General features: G+C 41.5%; 3 protein-coding genes across 3 annotated transcripts; all 3 read right to left on the bottom strand.

Moving 5' to 3' along the window:
- Position 1: 1 nt before the first annotated feature.
- Positions 2–4,221, bottom strand: hdhd2 (haloacid dehalogenase-like hydrolase domain containing 2). Its single transcript, XM_030085461.1, has 9 exons — positions 4,166–4,221; positions 2,808–2,917; positions 1,791–1,893; positions 1,589–1,694; positions 1,367–1,451; positions 1,036–1,201; positions 827–877; positions 557–620; positions 2–429 (listed from the first exon to the last, which is right to left on the bottom strand). Exons 2-9 carry the CDS (start codon positions 2,906–2,908, stop codon positions 326–328), a joined length of 780 nt encoding a protein of 259 aa, XP_029941321.1. The 5' UTR covers positions 2,909–2,917; positions 4,166–4,221; the 3' UTR covers positions 2–325.
- A 2,909-nt stretch (positions 4,222–7,130) lies between these two features.
- ier3ip1 (immediate early response 3 interacting protein 1) lies at positions 7,131–7,988 on the bottom strand. Its single transcript, XM_030085462.1, has 3 exons — positions 7,831–7,988; positions 7,569–7,670; positions 7,131–7,278 (listed from the first exon to the last, which is right to left on the bottom strand). Exons 1-3 carry the CDS (start codon positions 7,919–7,921, stop codon positions 7,223–7,225), a joined length of 249 nt encoding a protein of 82 aa, XP_029941322.1. The 5' UTR covers positions 7,922–7,988; the 3' UTR covers positions 7,131–7,222.
- Positions 7,989–9,998: 2,010 nt separating this feature from the next.
- skor2 (SKI family transcriptional corepressor 2) lies at positions 9,999–19,754 on the bottom strand. The gene is made up of 9 exons (XM_030084825.1): positions 19,580–19,754; positions 15,741–17,757; positions 15,076–15,139; positions 14,377–14,457; positions 12,220–12,285; positions 12,030–12,128; positions 11,768–11,835; positions 10,647–10,710; positions 9,999–10,084 (listed from the first exon to the last, which is right to left on the bottom strand). The coding sequence occupies exons 2-8, from the start codon at positions 17,727–17,729 to the stop codon at positions 10,654–10,656; spliced, it is 2,424 nt and encodes an 807-aa protein (XP_029940685.1). The 5' UTR covers positions 17,730–17,757; positions 19,580–19,754; the 3' UTR covers positions 9,999–10,084; positions 10,647–10,653.
- Positions 19,755–20,236: the final 482 nt, after the last annotated feature.

The following is a 20,236-nucleotide window of genomic DNA, read 5'->3' as shown; positions in this document are numbered from 1 at the left end:
CTCAGTTCTGTTTATTTGTCGGATTTGAACATTGCTGTGTTGAACAGCTTCAAACATTTAAAGAATAGTTTCTTTTTCACATCACTGTGTCAAAACAAAGCGGACATACATTGTGGGAACATGCTGTTTGACCAGTAACACCAATAAAATACAACAAATATTATCCGCTGGTTTTCATTTAACATTCAAACATTAATTTATACATTCTCCTGAAAATCCTCTTGTTGACATTTATTTTCCTATTAATGTTCTCCGATTCACCAACTCTATTCTCACCCGATCAATCCTACATAAGGGAAAACAGTGCAAATGAAGGACTGATGGATCACAGCAGGTTCTGCAGGATGTGATCTACAGCGTCGGGGAAACTGTCACACGTCAGGTGTGGAGGGGGGCTGATTTTATTCTCGTCACCTTGTCTGTATTTACCTGAAACACGACAAGAGAGGTGACAGGAACAAAGTTAGAGCAACGCTCAAGTTCTCGATGTCACGTTTGGACAGCATGTAAAAGGTTCAAATGAAAAGAAAAATGAAGGGAAAACTGTCCTGCTCACCAGTTCTGACCAAAATACCCAGCATGCCTGCATCCTGAGCCCCGCCCACATCGTCCCTGGCATCCTGCAGGAACCAAAAACACAGAAGACTTCTTATATTTACATCAGTGCATTCTGTAGTCAGTGGTTTTTGGAGAAAATGTATGGTGGAAGTGAAAAAAAGACAATGATAAACATAGTTCAAAAGCATATGAAGTGACTTCCTGCTCTGTTTTATTGAAGCTGCTAGGAAACTTTTTTATTTTCAGTAATAACCAGTAAAAGACTTACATCTCCAATCATGACGGCTTCGCCGGGGCTGCATCCCAGATCAGACAGAGCCTTTAAAGAGCACAAACACAGGGGAGTGAGAAAATACGAGTCTTTCATCTGAAAACCATCAAAACAAAAACCAGACTGACCGAACGCCGCAGTGAGTCAGAAACTAAACATGATTGATGAGCAGAACTTTTAAAAGTTTGAATTAAAAAAAACCTAACCTGTGTAAAAAATGTCTTTTCAGGCTTTCCTACTACAGTAGCTTTACAGTCTGTGGCGAACTCCAGCCCCGTCACAAAGGGCCCGGGGCCCAGGGCCAGGCCGTCCTTACGCTTGTAGTAACGGGCTTTGTGGATGGCGATGAGTGGAGCTCCATCCAGGATCATCCTACACACACATACACACACACATCCATTAATATATCAAGACGCGCAACGATGTTCAAAAAGAAAAACCACTGGATCACAACAGCTGTTAGCAATGTTTATTCTGAAGTGTGTTTAATTTTTTTCTTGACACAGTGTTACAACAGAAGGTGCTGGACATTGGAACCTGAAAGCGTTGTTGAGTGTTTGGTAGTTGAAGTGATCGGGAGCGAGTCCGATGACGACGGCGTTCGGCTCCGACGTGTTGAAGCCTGCAGAGCAAGAAAGACGCTGTGCTGATGATTAACATCAAACGACACACCGTCAGACTCTAGAAGCAGAAACAAAACAAAAATTTTGGAAAGTTTACAAAGACAAAAACCAAACTGCTGGTTTTCCAGCGTCTTACCAGTGAAGTCTTCCAGGGCGCTGTCTTCCACCAGCAGCAGCGGCCGGAGCTGCTTCTGCTCTAACAAACTCCTCGCAGCGCTCAGAGAAGTGAAGATCTCCTTTTCCTGTTAAAGTGGAGTCAAATTTAAGAAACAGACAGCAGCTCGTGACTACAGACAACACAGTCTGAGCTGCATCGCAGTCAATGAAAAATCTTTCACCTGGACGTCGAAGTTGAGCCGCTGCAGCCGTTCCAGTAGGTTCCTCTTGCTCTCCTTTGTTGTGTTGGTCACAAACTTCACAGCCACCGCGGCCTGCCGTAACCTGAAGGCAGTGAAGCACAAGGAGAACATTTCAGAGTCGCATCAGGGCGTCTTGAACGAGGAAGCATCAGCTGACAGCAGAGGTTTTTAATCGTGTGATTTGTGAACTGTTACGAAACTTCACCTGCAGAGCTGCGGCAATAATTCCAATTATATCTGTTTAATAAAAAAATAAAATATCCTAATATCACTGATAAAAGAAAAGATGATTCACAGTAATGATTTTAAGCAAGATTGTATGATTTACTCATGTGGCGTCTGAAGATAATGTGATACAGTAGGATGCACCACTCACCTTTTTTCACTTTATTTAATTCTATTTTTTGGGGTGAAATACCTCCACTACACTGTTGACATTTTTTCAAATTCACAATTAAATCCATCAACATCCTCTGACAGTCCTTTTTTTTATGACTGATTTTAAAAAGCACTTATTCCCTATTTCAATTTTTTACATGTGATTTTATCATTTTTAAACTGATTTCCACTTCACGAGCATCGTTATATGTTCAATATTTACTTTATTTTATAGTTGTTTTTACTTTTGGTATTTTATAGCTTTTTTTGGTAGTTTTTATCAATTTTTTTTTCCATCATGTTTATCACACCTGTACATTATTTGTTGTGTTTTCACAGAAATACTGTCAGGGAGCAGAGATATTGTACAAATAAAAAGCTGTCAAGTCACATATTAGTCTTAAAAGATCACTAAAGGAAAAACAATCTGGTGGTGTCAGCATGAAGTCGCATCCCATCAAACTACATTCTTCAGAAATATATTTAAAAAATGATTGAAATATAGAAAAACTTAACATGTTTTTGAATAATTCAGACAGAAAAAGACCCATTGATCACAGTGGGTTTTCAGATCTCCCGTTGCTGCGTGCTCTCCCTGATTCGCGGGCTGTTTCTGACCTTTTGAGGGCATCCTGAGCGCCGGGCACTGCTGAGTCTTCTATATGCAGAGTTCCACTCAGGTCGATAAGCACCGCCTTCAGAGCTCGTCTCCCCGCCATGCGTGCCACCTGCAGGAGGGCGCACAACAAAGGCCAAGATTTAAAATGACAGGGGGCATCCGAGTGATACATCAGAATATCCCAGCTCCCAACAATGTGTAACTTACACTTAAAGCTATTTAGGGAAGCTAATCCTCACTCTGAGGAAGGAAGTATGACTTTGGACATGGTTACTTAACAGTACAACTTTTAAATTACTTATTTTTATGCACTTTTTAAGGTGGGCAGCAGTCGATTTGTTCCACATTATAGAGAACATGAAGGAATCAAAGAGCTGCAATCTCTGATTATGAATTTGCAGCTAAATGTGACCACAGCCTGCTGTAAACGGAGCTTTACTCTGTTTATAAAAAGCTTATTCTGCCATAATAATGTATTATTTTAGAGATCGCAAATCATAAATCACATTGGACGAATTTACCAGATTACTGTGTTGTTCAATGCTACATGAGGACAAACTGAGAGGATTAACAACGAGCAGCAGCGGTGGGCTTCTGCCTGGAAACCAGATCTCTGATTCTTTGGGTATTTCAGATGGTTATCCCCCATTATTTAGACATGCTTGGATTTCTGTCATGTAGTTATCAATGTGAGGGTACAATTAATACTCTTAAAGCACACTGAGAATAACATACTTACACACACACACACACACACACACACCATAGATCTACCGTTGTATTTATCTGAGCTGATCACAGGGAAGTGAACTGTCAGGGAAATGCCAAAAATCTAAACAAGCTTAGAGAGAGTGTGTGTGTTTGTATGTGTGTGTGTGTGTGTGTGTGTGTGTGTGTGTGTGTGTGTGTGTGTGTGTGCCTTAGTACATTGCGAATAACAGACTTTGGAGGGTTTTTAGCACCCAAAAAGGAAACAACAAAAGTTTTATTTATTGTAATCACTGCAAAAAGGTGTGAGATCCTGCTTCTTGCAGTTTTTCTCCCCCGATTCATGTCCAGTATGGATTTCTCTCTCTCTCCAGCCAGAGTCTTATGTCTACTACTCTCAACAAAACTGTCAGTAACTCGCTGTTTTTTTCCAAAACACATTCACCATGCATGTCACTGTACTGTAATGCCTGCACTATCGCAGTTTGCTCTCCTAAACGCTAGCAGGGGTCGTACTGGCGTCGTCATTAAAGTTGTCGATTAGCCTGTCGTGTCCGCTTGACCAATGTGACAAAAGTGTTGCTTTTTCATTCACACAAACGCCAAAACAGTTTAAAACTGTGAATGAAGTGGTGAAACTGAAGCTCACCTGACAGCTCCCTCTGTTTACCTCCACCGCCTCCTCCTCTTCTTCTTCTTCTTTCGTTTCTTCTGGCGCTCTGTGTAGTTTTCAGCTCACTGTTCGCTGCTGCCACCTCCAGGTAAAAATAAGCAACTGCATCTTCTCGGCCCCGTCAGGTTATAAATATTCAAAGTATGGCGGGTTTAAATCATCCAGTTTCATTTCTTCTTCTTGAAAACCGCTTCACATCCTGTTTCAGACTCATGGAGAAATCCTCTCCAAGCAAATGTATATCATGGATTACAAGTTACAACCAGAAGAACAAAACTTTTTAAATTCATCTTAGATAAAACCTCACAAGAAACAAGTCACATTGTGATGTGAGTGTGTTTTAGTGAGGCTGATTAAAACCACAGTAAAGGCTGATTTTAACTTTAACAAGTGGGCAAACAATGTAGAGGAATTTGACAGTATTCAGTGCTTCAACAGCGTTTTAGTTCTGTTGTGACCTTATTTTTCTTTCTCGACTGTTTCTGATTTTGTATTTTTTTTCTTTAGTTTTTTGTAACTTCATACTTATTCTAAAATTATGTTTTCATTATTATTATTATCAGTATTACTCTTATCATTATTACAAATGGATACACATGAATCACTTAAGAGGTTTATCCTTAACCACTAAATCACTCATTATAATAATTTAGAAAAAAAAAACATATGTGTCCCATCACACTAACAAGCAGCAGATGTATCGCATTAATGGCTCTTTTCAGGACATTCAGATAGATTTAATATGGGCGTATTATCAAAAAGCCCTCTCTCCCCACCGTGCCAGACAGATCAAATCCTCTTTTCACATTACCGCCACAGAATAACAGGTTTTTTTTCCCCTCTGTTTTGTTTTTAACTCTCTTTTTTGTGGGTATGTCACAAATATTTTGGAATTTAGATGCAATTTTGTGGAAAACATTTTGTTGAGAGGTAATCTCAGTGTCAATGTGTTTGTCTGACTAAAATATTTCAATCAGTGTTGATTGAAATCTCTACTTTGGCAGAAAAAGCACAATCTTGGGTCTGCTTTTTATATTATAATTGTCTGTTTTTGTACTTTTTTGCTTTTTCAACCCTAATACAGCTTTGTCTTGTTGCTTTATTGTATTGCTCATCTAAATTCGAACTGTACCTCTTTTGTTTTGTTTTTTATTATTCTTTTTATGAGAAATCCTCATATGGTCACAACTCTTTTTTTTCCCTCTTTTTTCTAAACGTATGCATTCAGTGACATACCTTTATATTTATTTCTATATTTAACCAATTTTCCTCCCCTCTCTGCTTCTATTGGGTAGATTTTTCAAATGAACAAGAGCACCAATAAATGTATGTATGCTGATATATTCCCATCAGCAGACACCAAACCAAACCTGCCTCCATCCTGACCTGTGACACACACACACACACACTTTCACACTGTGATCGCTTACAGGTTTTTTTTTTTTTTTTTCAGTGAGCCTCTAGCTAAACTCCCACTAATCACATATCAAAGTGGCTTTTCTGTGTAAATCCTCCCGATAAACATATGCTTTTAATTCCAGGAGATCCTCACCCCATCCGAACCCCGATGCGTTCAGGGACAAAAACTGATGTTAATATAACTGGAGCTTACAGGAGAGGAAATGCTGATAATTCGCAGCATATGGGGATTATTGATAGTGAAAGGCAGGAGATAAACACTGAATAAACACAAATATATCAGTATTTATACAGCACTGAAATAAAGTATTCAAATGTAGTTCAATTACGAAGGCAGCAATGAAGCTAAGCATTAAGTAAAATTCCTGCATGAAAAATATCTGCTGTGTTAAAGTAAAGAAGGATTTATACCAAAATTCGGTCAAAAGGAGAGACAGATGACAGGAATCAGAAAGGTATCATCCTGGACCACCAGTGTGTGCAGCAGAATCTGTAGATGGAGCGAGGGTAGATACAGAAAATACATTTATGTTTGGGAATCTGTAATATACTAGATTACTCTGGTTATTAATCTCAATATACTCTAATCAGAATGTTTATCAAAGATCAGACATAATTGAGACAGGAAACTCACAATGGAGGCATCAACATTATTAAAAAGGAGTAATATTTATTTTAAGACTAGACATCACCTCAGTGTGCGTGGCACGATGAAGGTATTTTGAATGTAAACAATGCAAAGTACATTAGTGAGTCATGTTTAGAAATGCTGATTATAATTTACAGTAACAGGCCAAACTGTACACTTTAATAGGTTCACAGAGCCGTCTGTGTGAAACATCTTCCCTGTCGAAATCTGGTATTTTTCATGCTAAACATTTTCTAAAGCTCAAAAAAGAGCAGAATTTTCCCCCTCTGCTTTGTGAAAATAACCATTTCCTACGAAGAAAGAAATAATACAGAAACAGAGTACAGAAAAGTGTGATATAAGTGAGGACAAACACTCTGTGGCACAAGACCAACACTGAAGGATTATCACGCTGGATGACGCTTGGTTCCTAAATGTTTAAACGAGTTCCGTCTTTTTGGTGTCAAATCAAGGAGGAGACGAGGAGACGAGGAGGCTCCACCTGCTGCTATGTCTTCTCATGTTTGTTCCCTTCGACATTTTCTGTTCCTCTTCCAGCTCTTTGGAGAAACTTGTCCAACCTGCTGTTGACGGATGATGGCAGGTTGTTGGAAGAGAGTGCAAGAGTGTGTGTGTGTGTGTGTGTGTACTCGTATTTCTATCCTTGTGGGGGCCAAATGTCCCCACAAGGATAGGAAAACCTGGAACGACGTGCCTTGTGGGGACCTTTTTCTGGTCCTAATGAGGAGAAACAGTATTTTCTTGGCCATGTTGTTGTTACTGAAAAAAGTAAAAGTGCAAAAACATTTCTTTAGGGTTAGGCTTTGTTTTGGTGTGGGTTAGGGTTAGGGTAAGGGTCAGGGTTAGGAGTTAGATATGAATGGGAGTCAATGGAAGGTCCCCACAAGGATAGAAATACGAACCTGTGTGTGTGTGTGTGTGTGTGTGCGTGTGTGTGTGTGTGTGTGTGTGTGTGTGTGTGGCTGTCAACCAAACAGCAGCAGCAGGACAATGCAGGCTGAATTCACTATTATTAAAGGCACTGTAATGAGAAAAAGACAAACACAGTGTTATTTTTAGTAAATGCAGTTGAGGAAAATATCAAGTTGAATAAAATGAGTTTGCTTTATAGAGAATCACAAACTGAAGCAATGGAAATGTGACGAGAAAATGTACAGCTTGGAATAACAATCTGCTGCATTTATGAATTTATACACTATATTAGCAGATATTTGAGAACAGATGAGGAAAATCAAGGAAAAAAAACTCTATGGGAGGGATTTAAATTTACATATTATCATCCACAGACATGGTTTTGATGAATCTTCTCACCTCTCATGACGGTCCGGACTGAACGGACCAGATTGAGGATCTGAGCTTTGACTCCAGGATCATCCCCAAAACCTCCAACTCCCTGATCCACACCCCAGCCGACTGCACGGCAGAGAGGAAGTACAGAGACACACCAGACATGAAGCATCCTCAGTCTGAACCGTGTGTGTGGCACAATAACACGAACCCGGCCAGCAACGCCCAGCCGGGAAACAGCCTCGCTTCGTGATTAAAATGTGAGTAAACACAACAAGATACTTACTCTTACTCAGAAACCTCTCCTCGTGCAGCACAGCGACGGCATTGGTGCATAAAATCGCAGTTTGGATGAGGGAGTAGAGAGTGAACGCCATGCTGGCACTTCTTCTTCTTCTTCTGCTTTCTTCTTCTTCGACTGCCGTAAAGCGGCAGCAGAGGTCGTGCAACATGCATACGAGAACTACAAATTTACGACACATACAAAATTATTCTTCATTCTTTTTTAAACGTTATAATAAACATTTTCGTGAATATTAACAAATAATATAGCTACTTAGAGACAAATAACTGCAGTGAGGTTTGTTTGGCCTGTGTACAATACTGACATTTATAAAGAAAAACTCAAAATACATGTTTTAATTTGCCTTTTTTCTTTTTTTTGAAATGCTTTATAATTTGTATTGGAGAGCCTTGGCCTTTCTGTGTAGAGTTTGCATATTCTTCCCAAGTATGGGTTTCCGCCAGTAAGTAAATGTGGCGTGACCTAAACAAGGTGTACTATATTTTGACCCAACTGGGAAAGGCTCCACAGAAGTTAGAAAAAGTAGCATTGGAATTGAATGTTGACTCAATTTTTAAACACAAAACATCATGCACTTTTTGTTTTCAGAATTTTTTTCTTTAATGCGGCTTTGATACAGAGGTAAACATTAGTTTAACTAAACTACATTGTCTTATGAAGCAGCCAAAGCATTAAGTATAGCCGTTACTGCTGTCACATACAGCAATTTTCAGTTCATTTTCTGACTGAGAAATTGGGCATAAGAAAGGCTAATATTATCAAAGCGATCTACATAAAGTTTGGAAGTTTAAAAGCTCAGTCTTTTTGGCACAAACTTCAACTAAAAAAAAAAGAGTCACAATGGTTTTTGTATAGTCTTTTAATTTACACATAAATAGTAGAGAAACTACAAGAACATTTTGAAATACATCTGCATTAACAGTTTATGATGATAACGTTTCTCAGTGTGTGACAACTTCATTCATTCTATAAACAAGGTGGGAGCGCTGTCATTTCTATTCTTTTGGACGTACACTGAACTGCACTGCCACCATCGTCATGTCTCTTTCGTTTCCATTCAACAACATAATAAATAGTATTTTCACAATCAGGGCCTTGAGGGTTTCAGACTCAAATAAATAAACAAACAAACACGTATAGATACACTGACTGCGAGGTTCAGTATTCTCATGACATTTTATACAGAAATCATTTACACATAGATTTACAGCAGTGAGTCTTTTGTTCCTTGTGGCTCTTCTGGAGAGGAAACAAGCCGCGCACAGCTGGCTTTCCATTTGTCTACCTGACATCCTACAGACTGCACAGTCTTCAGCTTCACACCTGGTGACGATCGAAGGCTCAAACGAGTACAAAAATGTGCCTGGAGAGTAAAAAGTGCCCTCGGTGTGTCCTTAAAAAAGTTACTGAGAACCCCGCTGCTGCTTACATGATGCCATGAGGTCAACAGGAAGTGAGACACGGGAGGAACCTCTACTTGAGAAATTAAAAGTGTAATACAATGCAGGTACATCTGAAGTAAATATAATACTTTAAGTCTTCTGTACAGGAGAGGATCACTCCCAAATACTACAAGTATGGGTACAAACTGCCAGTGTACGTCTTAATGTTTTCTAATTTTTTTGTTCCTCTGATATATTCATGTTGTGGATGTCTCAGACCAATCAGGCTGATTTGAGCTTACAGGGGCGAATCACATGATGAAAGAAGTCCCTTTGGGACTTTAAGATAATATAAAACTTTGTTTCTCTTCGTCTTTCGCCATTTTTGATGGCACGACACATTGACGCTTGGAGTCCATCCTCAATACAAAGTGTTGTGTATGTACAGGAGAGCCGTCAGAGCTGAGCCTTCCTGCTGGTCTTCAACAGTCGGAGAAAGTTCACCAAGGTCAACAAAGGCCAAGGTCACTTTGGTCCTGGTAAGATAAAGCTTGGTATGTGACCGCTAACCCACCAAGTGAAGGAAGAGGAAGGAAGTTGGTGTCAGGCCAGAAGAAATAAACATGATCCTGGGGAATGGAAATGGGTTCGAATCTTTTAATACAGAGTCTCTGATAAAGTGGTCCCAGGAAAACATCACAACTGTGTGAGGTTCTCTCTGCGTCTCACGCTTATATTTCTCTGTACAATTAGGGTGTGTCACTTAACAAAAAAAAAAAAAAAAAAAAGGGGGGGGGGGGGGTGTTCACCAAAATCAAAGCAATCTTCAACTTCTTGATTTTGGTTGAGTTAACCTGTGAAAAAAAAGTGGAATCAAACATTAGTTTCATATCTGGACTCCGGCAGATCAAATGTAACTCTCAGATTCAAGAAACAAACGACAAGCTGTCAGAGTGTTTGACAGAAGAATTGGCTTCAACAAAACACTCAAACCCTTTGATTCAACAATAAAAAATGAATAACTTCAGGACTTTACAGGATAAGTTTGAATGTGGTTTCCACTGTTTTCTGTTCTTATGCTGCTTTTTTCAGGGTATTTTCATCTGCTATAAAATACACTGAGTGACATAAAGTTGACAAAGTTGTATAGCCATTGAAAACTTCAGTAACAGCAAAAAAAAAAAAAAAAGACATATTTTTCCCCACTTAGCTTTTGTTGGAAAAATTATTTTTTGTGAGCTGGTAGCTTTTGTTTGTTTTGTTGCTTTTTTTTTCTTCTTATTTTCAAGATATAGTAAAAATTGTTAGATAAATTAATAATAGTAGAGGTAAAGTAAACAAAACACTAAAAGTGCAAATCTAACTGCTTTCTGAAACTGCAGATCTGTATGTTAAATTATTAATGCATCAAGTTACCATTCAGCTACTTGTTGAGATGAGAGCTGATCTTCTCCTTTCTGATGATGTTCGCGTAGGGAATCTGGACAACACACACAAAAAAGACAATAAGGTTAGATCAATGTCCAACGGGTAAAACAAATACACGCAGGATATATATCCCAGTCAAGAAAAGACACAGACTCATAGAAATGCTAATCTGACGCTTGTTTAAAAACCTCCAAATGAAACCAGTGAAAACACTCTTCAAAATGTGTAAACTGGAAAGTCTCGGCAAGATGTGGGAAAGTTTTGAGATCGTGTCCGACAGCAACATAAATTAGGCATTTTGCTGGAGTTCATCTGGGAGTCTGTGTGAAATTAATGTGCCATTACTCTCAGACGGATCCATCTGCTGCTTCCAGACACATTTATCAATTTACATGCTAGTATGTGAACATACGTGCTTCTAAATGAGCTCCAGTGCCATTTTTTTTTTTTTTTTTTTTTAAGTCGCCTGCCTTTGTGGTTACGCGAGTGCACCGCCGTGCTCTTGTGTGTGTGTGTGTGTGTGTGTGTTTTGGTGTACGTTTTGTCACGATGTGCACACAAGCGTGTACAGTTGTTGCATGTGTCAGAAAGCAAAGACAAACAGCGTCTGTCAGCCTGTCTGCCGGCTGCTCCGCTGATTGATGTCGACGGAAGCAGTCAGACGTCTGCGGAGGAACTTCTCACCCGTGAAAGACAAACTAGACGGTTTGTCTCCTGACGGACACGTAAACAACAGCCCCAGTGTCCGGTTGCATCCCCTCGGTGCCTTTATTTATTCATTATTTCAATCTTTTTTACCACCGTTGTGCCACAGGTTTTTGTAATTTTGCCCCAAAGTTACTGTGATGACAGAGTCTTTTTTACCTCTGATTTTGATTTCTAAAGTATTCTCTAATATTTCACTGACAATAGCCTCATAATTGGCCTTAATTATGTTCTTTGTGAAAATCATTACAAAGACTGTTTTCAAAAGCAATCAGTGGGGAGTTTTTTTTTTTGTTTTTTTTTTTTTTTCAAAATCTTGTATCCATAATGGGATGTTTTATTTGTCATTTGAAAGTGTATCTTGCATCAGTGTTCAGCACTGATTGTCCCATTAGCAGCCTTACCATCTGTAACTGCTGGACCATCTCCTCTCTGTAGGCGAGCTCTCGTTTCATCTGATCTTGAAAATTGTCTGAAATTAGTGAAAAGAGCGATGATCATCGGAGGCAGCGTTAGCACTTGACAAGTTTGATTAGATGTGGTTTTAAAGACAGCCGATGGAGGGAAAGGGCGAACGGTGAGAGGAAACAAATACGGGGAAGACACAGAAAGAGAAGCTGCCCTTCAGAAGATGTCAAAAGAAAAGGAGGGTGAGAGAAAACTTACGAAAGACAGGGAACGGTGAGGTGCCCTTCAGAGCGTGAAACTCCTGCTCCAGTCGTCTCCTGAAGTCAATCTGCTCAAGTAAAACCTTCTGGAGCTCCTCTATAAAGAAAGAAAACACAGACTGTGAGAAACCTGGAATATCAGCATGACGTAGCCAGCTGACAGTGTAATATCATCAGACATCCTTCACCTTTCTCCATATTCTCCACGTCTTTTTTCAGTGGCACAGGCGAGGCAGCACCTTGACTTTGATCCCCTGAAAACACAGGAAAAAGGTGTCTTTTTTAATATTCACCCTCTGAAGATTAGGCTCATTTATGTATTTCATTGAATTTGGAAATGACATTTGGTCTACAAGAAAAAAAAACCAAATATGTTCAACTCATTTTTGTCAGAGTCTGCCTGTAGATGTATTTTTACTAAAGATACAAAAATATAGAAAAACTTGGTAATATTGCACTGGTATTAGAAATCCTGCTTTGTTTCACTGCTTTCTTCTTCAACAGTGTTCTGCGTAGGGTTGTAGTTCCCCCATTGGCCTCTGGGTGTCAGTGAAAGCTTGTTGTAACGACATATAATCACCAGACAGCTCTAAGTTGCATTCACTGTTTGGGGTATTTGATCTTCTCTTGTTGTGAGATTATATCACATAAAGTGGAGCAAATCAATCCAACGAAAGCATAAACAATCATTTTAAAACAGTTTAATGCAGTATTTTACAGATTTTAACCAAATGAAACAGATAGAATAAATTGCAGACAACTGTTGCTTTATCAAATACAGTATTTTTTTAGCAGGTGAGCTTGTGATCATCAAGAATATCTATTGCAAAATGTTAAAAGACATTTTAAACCTTTTAACTAAATAGAAACGTCTCTTTTATACAATATGTACTTTGAAGGCTTTGTTAATCTACTTGTTGCGGTAAAAGTTCATACTCTTTACACGCATGCTGTTTCCTCAAATGTCGGAAAGCATCAGGATTACCGCCCACACGCACGACTTCTCACTGTAACATCTGAATTGTGACAATGAGGCATCCAGCACCTCAAATGAAGCAATCCAGCACCCTGGATATGTATATTTTCCTGCAGTCATTTCATGTCCTGGCTCCTTAAGCCCGGCTGTGCGTCTCTCTTTCTCATTTAGAGCAGAGAGAGCTCTCTCCTCTCCTCTCCTCTCCTCTCCCTCTCCTCCTCTCCTTTCCTCTCCTCTCTCTGTCTCATTTGACAAGCAAATTTGCAGACAGTGCCCGAGGATAACAACCTCGTTTGACAGTCAATTAACCGTGTATAGTCAAAGCCAAGGCGGTTTGCATTACATAAATGGAAAATTAGATTATTTTTTCTCCCTAGAAACAGAGGGAGAGTTTAAAGACAGTGGAGGTGGGGGGGGGGGTTGTGTGTGTGGTAGGACTCAGAGGAATCAGGCCTTCTAATCACGTAGAGCTTCCCACCGCCCAGGGAGACGTTTGGCAATCAGGGGAAAGGTGGTCTCATTTAATTTGTTTCGTGTAATTTTTCGAAATACATTATACATTATGCGCAGGGATCATTACGGTGTGTGTGTGTGTGTGTGTGTGCCGGGGTTGAGGGAGTGTGTGTGTGTGTGTGTGTGTGTGTGTGTGTGTGTGTGTGTGTGTGTGTGTGTGTGTGTGTAGGGGGGGTAGATATAAATGTTGGCACAGATGTCATAAAGCACTTTTAATGTCTTCCTGACAGATATAAAAAGGCAATAAGCTGTGATCTTTTTCAAACGGGAAAGGGGTTTTTGCGCTGAGAAAGGGGAAAAAAGGCAATTATGTCGGCGGCGATATGGGTCTAGGATGGAGATTGCCGGCGCGGCTGCTTATCTCTGAGCTGATGTTTTCTTGTTGAACTATAACGGCCCCCCTAAGAGTAAAAAGCCTCGGCGACAGCACCCGCTAAAGAGAGCGGCGGCGGCAGAAGCAGGAACAGCTTCACTACTGCTGTTTCCTCTGTGTGTGTGAGTGTGTGTGTGTGTGTGTGTTTATTGGATTCCCTAAACTCCCCGTCTGAGGTGAGGACCGAGTGGCGGTGGATAAAGATGAGGACTGGGGAGCTTTAACAAATAATCTGAGCATCATTTGAGCCACAAGAAAACTCTTCATGTAATTTTGAGCATGACACTCAAACTTTTTGGAAGAAAAAGAAAAGTTTTTTTGGTTCATTGTGATTAAATTTGAAGAATGTATATTTCAGAGAAGTGGGAGTAAAATCAAAACAAAATCTTAACAAATGCCAATTTCACATTTAATCAATTCACTTCTAATGCAACTGTTTTGGAATCACTTACAAAAAGGAAAAGGAAAAAGAGTATTTCGTACCTGAACTGTCCCTCCAGTAGTCCGGCGCTGACGTCTCGCTCTCCGGTACAAAGAAACTATTGTGCTGCTCTTTGTTTTCCTCTGGGGGAAGATGAGAAAGACAGATTCAGTAAAGGCTGAGCTGGTTATCCAGGCACATGGAGATAACTAATCATACGTGTGTGTGTGTGTGTCTATTTAGGTAAGTCACGTCACTGAGCGAGCGTGCGTGTGTGTGTGTTTGTCACCATGCTGCCACAAAAGCACAGAATATATTTTCTTCAGTGAAAAAGGTCAGTGTGGAAAGATGAGGGGAGCAAATGAAACGTCAGAGGAAGATGAGCTTCGCGGGAACGCCATAAAACTACTCAATCAGACAATAAACGAAACAAAGACGCGACAATACAACAGAAGGAGACATCTGATGAAACATGGAATAAATTGCGTGATGTTATTGGATGAAACGGTGTAGAAAAAAAAGAGAGATTGATTAAGCGAAGATGATAAAGCGGAATTAAAGATGCAAGGAGCCCACTGAGAAAAGAACGTGATGATTGGAAACTTCTAAGAAATGAAAAAGACAAGAATGTGTTTAGATTTTTTGCACCAAATGCTGGTTAAAATGTTTCAGATAGATCCATATAATTGTATTCATGGGGTACATATCTTTTTAAAAATGCCAAACAAAAACAAATAAATCTTGAAACTGATGTGACTCACCAGAAATGCTGGAACTGTCTTTGGTTGCGTATGCAGGTAGTCCCTCGTCCCTGTTTTTGTGAACCTGGAAAACACAGAGTTCATCATAAGCCTTTAGTTTATCCGTTACATATGCAGTACAACGATAAAACTGTGAATGTGAGAACAATCCGCATATAATAGTATATTCAGACTGCTTTCTAGATATCTTTTGTTTGTTTTTAGGATTCTGTGTAATTCAAGACCATCATGCATATTTTCTTTTTTTTTTTTTAAACGGACAAATGGTGATTTTAATTAGAAGCAATTTAGGATAAAGTGGATAGATCTGAATTATATTTGCAGTGTACGATGCAGTGGATGGTTTAACTAGCTTAAAACGGTCTTCATGACTGTGCCTGAGTCGCTCACTCCCTCCTCCTCTCGGAGGCCTGGTTAATGTGGGAGTCGACAGGTTAAAGATTAGAGTTGCCCTAACAGGCTGGGGTGACAGAGGGAGAACAAACACATTGTGGCCATTAAACAATCCACGCCTGTGCCTATTAGCTGGGATCAGAGTAAGGTGACTGTTTCAATTTCTACAGGGAGAAACCAGCCTATCAATCTGCTTATGCAGATCACACCGCCGCCTGACTGCAGCACCATTTAAATAATAATTAGCTAAAGTGGCCTGTGGGGATATTTACGTTTTTGTAAGCTGTGTCCTCCCGGTGAGGCGGGGTGGAGCTGGAGAGAGGCAGGCTGGCGGGAGGGGAGGCGGGCAGGCTGGGGGACTCCTGGCGGATGGGATCTGTGCTGGATCGGGGGGAGGCACTGGGATACATGGCAGCACTCCCCCTGTCCTTCCCCCTCTCCTCTCCGGCGCCGTCGCTCAGCGCCGAGAGGTACAGGCTGGTTTGAGTCTGTGGCGGCCGGCCCGTGAAGTTCCCCTCCTCCTCCTCGTCCTCCTGCTTCGACGACTCCACGTCCACTTCCCCTTCCTCCTCGCTCTCTCCTCCCTCTGCTTCTCCGTCGCCGCCGCTCTCGCTCCCGTAACTGCAGCTGCTGCTCGGAGACAGCCGCTGGTGTCGGTCCGACCCGGCAACCGTCACCCCGAAGTCCTCGTCTGTCGCCCCGGCGACTCCTCCGCCGTTGCCGTGGAGCTTGGCGATGCTCTCCGCATCCTTGATGACGGGGCGGAAGGCGGAGCCGTAACTCGGCTTCCTCGCCTGGAGCGTCGGGGTGTCCAGCAGCTTGAGCCAGCCCTCTGACGTCACGGGGCGGAGGTCAGGGGTCACCGCCGCGCACTCCGGGTCGAACAGCCCGGATCTGGGCGTGGCGGCTCCGCTTCCAGGGCCCATGCTGCTGCTGACGCCGTTCCCACTGCCGCTCACCGGTCCAGAGTCACTGGGGTCTGACAGATCCAGGAAGGCCTGCCTCAGAGACGGGTTGTCTGCTAGGGAGGACAGGGTGCTGGGCTGGGGCTGCAGGTAGGTGGGCACGGGGATCCCTCCCGCTGCTCTCGGTGGCCAAAACATGCAGAAAGGAGGATAGAAAGTGTCTTTGCGGCCCGGCCATAAAAGGCCCGACAGGCCTGCTCCTTTCTGCCCGGCCGAAACCTCGCTGTCCTCTTTTTTCTGCTGGCAGAGGCCGAACGCAGGGAAGGGATAAGGGGAGGGGAAGAGCGAGGTCGGAGGGAACTTCTGCAGCATGCCGAAGCCTTTGCTTGGAACGGGGATGACGGGGAAGCTGCGGGGCGTCTTACGGGGTGACAGACTGCCGCCGTCCAGATCGTCCTCGTCTTCAAATCGGGCTCTTTTCTGAGCGCCGAGGTCGGGCCCCATCATGTGAGGCACCACGGTACCGGGGAGACTCTTCATCGGCCCGATGGAGGCGCACTGACTGGAGGGCAGCGCTCTCTTTCTGCTGCCTCCATTGAACATGGCTTTGACGTCTTCCCATGCGTAGACTAGCTCATCGGCTGGGTGCTTGTCGCTGAGTTTGAGGTGTCGTCGCCACGAGTTGAAGTTGGCAGCGTCGGGCTGGGTGTACTTGGCATCTGGAGTACGGTGGGAGTGGAAAATAAACTTGTTTGGGGAGAAGTACATGTTGCAGAAGGAGCATTTGATGCATTTGGCCCTGGAGCTGTTGTAGCGAGCCGGAATGAAGTTGCCGCGGCAGCCCCAGGCGCACTCATGCGACACGTCGAAGGCAAAGTTGTCGGGCAGCTTGGGCGGCGCGTTCTCTCCCAGGAAGGACTTGCAGAGCCGCTCGGCTTCACGCTTGGTGATCATGCCGCAGCGGCGTGACGAGATGGGCATGGCGCCAGCCCGGCGGAGGATCTCCAGCTGGACGGGAGTGCACTGCACACAGGTGATGCCCAGAGCCACGCGGCGATTATGAATCTCATTATAGCTGTAGTTCTTGAGGAGCGTGTTGGAGATCTGTGCCAAGCACAGCCGCTCGTTGTTGTCGATGACCAGCGACACGATGGGGACGCCGTACAGGATGACCTGGCCCACCTGGTTGGGCTTGAGCGGCGAGGAGGAAGAGGAGGGAGAGGGCGAGGATAAGGAGGAGGAGGAAGAAGAGTGCAGATGGGCGGGCCGGGGTGGAGTCAGAGGCTCCTGCTGATAAGAGCCGGTGGAGCTCGTCATTATGATCTCATTAGAGCTTTGCAGATGGCTCTTGTCCATACTTCAGGAAAACTGTTTGCAGAGCAACCTGTTTGAAAAGAAAATAAGTTTATTAAGAGAAAAAAAACCCCTCTTTAGTTCAAGTTTACACACTGATTTTCAATTTGTACAAAATGTAAAATGAAGTCGAAAGGCTGCACGAATCATACACAGGTCATCTAACCCACTGGCTTAAACAGTAAAAAGTACTTTGATATGGTGTATAAAATAAATAAAGAGAAAAATCAGGTTAAGTCTATTTAAATAAAATTAGTATATTTAGTAAACCAATTTCTCTTTTGTAAGCCACAACACTATCCTTTTAAATATAAGCTAAAATGCACACTTATATGATAATAATAATAATAATAATAATAATAATAATAATAATAATAATAATAATAATAATAATGATAATAATAATAATAATAATAATAATAATAATAATAATAATAATTGCCTCTTGGAAATATGACCTTTTTAAAATTAAAAGGCAAAGGGAAATTGTTAGGTAAATTACAATAGTGAATTATCCCTGCTTTGTATTTATTCAAATGTGACCCAAAGTATTTTTACAACGTCAAAATAAGGAAGATATTAAAATCAATTTGAAAAAAAAAAAAAAAGAATCGCAAAAGGAGAGCTGAATGTTTCATATTGACTCATGCAAAACTTGTGCTGTCCTGCTTACACTCAATTCTTTGTGTGTTTGCCTCTGTGTTTCCAACAAACTGTAAAAGATTAATACATTCTTAATTACACTGAAGCACATTACCTTTATTCTTAAAAAATGCATAAGTTCAGGCTTACATTAATTTGTAAATGTTATTGCATAATAAAATCCTTACATGGAATAACTATAGAAATCACTGAACAGCTATTTTTACAGACTCGCCAATGTTTTATTGAAACCTCTTGCTTTCACAATACCAACTAACATGACCAGTTTTGTTTATCTTTTATGTAAATCATATGTATTTTTGCAAAAATGTTAGCGCAACTTTAATGTACAGAATTATTTAGGTGGCACACAAGTATAAATACAATTTTTTTTAATAATCTAAATGACTAAATCTACTTTAATACATATCAAAAACAAACCACATTTAATTATTTTGTATGATTCAAATTATATCATATGTCATTGCAACACCAAGTACAGTTTGTATAGTGACTTTGGTGTTTAATGGTTAGAAAATTGCGTTGAAATTCGATAATATAAAAAAGGGGTTTCATCAGTCAGTATTTTTCCCCAATGACTGACACACGTAAGAAGCCTTATAAGCAACACAGAAATCAAAACAGTTCATTTTCGTTCAGATCTATTTCGAGTGATGCTGTCTTTACAAATAATTGCTTTTAAATTGTCTTTTTTTTAACTTGGGGAAAACATTAAAAATATACAAATGAATCAACTTCGCCGACAAGGTCGCTTCAGCGAAGGAATGCTTCTTAGCGCAGGATTTATTTTTATGCATACGTCCTGAGCGACGGAGGAGCTTTAATATGTAGATATTGGAATCAACACTTTGGTTTGAGGGCATTGGATTGAAATACGCAATAACGTAAAGCACATATAACTCAGAATTTATGAGCATGTACGAATTTTACTTCTGAGAAAGTAACGGTGCAGGCTTGCATCAAAAAAGCCAAAATTGACTTGACAGGCGTCATACTTGAGTTTACTACTGCTAATAATAATAATGATGACAATAATAATAACAATAGTAATTATAATAATAACATACGGAATGCGTGCTGGAAATATCATTTTTCCATCGTTTACAGGCTTTTTTTCTAGGTTCGCATGCTACACAAAGATAACAGATAAAAGCTTCACAGTATTTTAGTCATTCTACAACATTTCTTACCTTTCACTTCTGGGAATAATCCCAAAACGCTTCTGTAAAGAAAAAAAATCCCTGTTAGGACATAAATCGATTTATCCTACACGCCTTCAAAACGCTCATTTTTTTAAAGCACGTTAAAAAAAAAAAATAGTGTCCGGGAAGCACGTGGAGGCGGCACCGTCTACGTCCCCCTCCGAAATGTGGACTGAGCTCGTGAGATGTGAGTAAACTGCGGCGCGCGCGCCGGCTTTATTCCCCTTTCAGAGCCTCCACGCGCCGTCCTAATCTCTCTCTCTCTCTCTCTCTCTCTCTCTCTCTCTCGCTCTCTCTCTCTCTCTCTCTCGCTCTCTCTCTCTCTCTCTCTCTCTCGCTCTCTCTCGGAGTTTGATTGGCGTGTAGCGCGAGCTCAGCCCACACACAACCCACACACGCGCGCACACCTCCACGCGCCAACACTTTATTCCTCCTCCCCGTATCCCGCATGCAGTTACGATAAAGTCTCGCGCAACTGTCACTCAAACGCGGAGAAAAGTGAGGTTCCGGGAGTCACGCGAGGCCGCGCCGTGCCGATGCCTCGGGCTTGGGCGCGCGCACACCATGCCCCACGGGTCTGAAACATGGAAAGTACAGACACAGCCATCACACCGGAACCTGTGAAATGGAATGAGATATCACTAT

This window comes from Salarias fasciatus (assembly GCF_902148845.1).
Source record: "Salarias fasciatus chromosome 7 unlocalized genomic scaffold, fSalaFa1.1 super_scaffold_4, whole genome shotgun sequence".
Lineage (NCBI taxonomy): Eukaryota > Metazoa > Chordata > Actinopteri > Blenniiformes > Blenniidae > Salarias > Salarias fasciatus.
The sequence above is the reverse complement of the archived record's forward strand: the minus strand, read 5'-3'. Positions and strand labels throughout refer to the sequence as shown.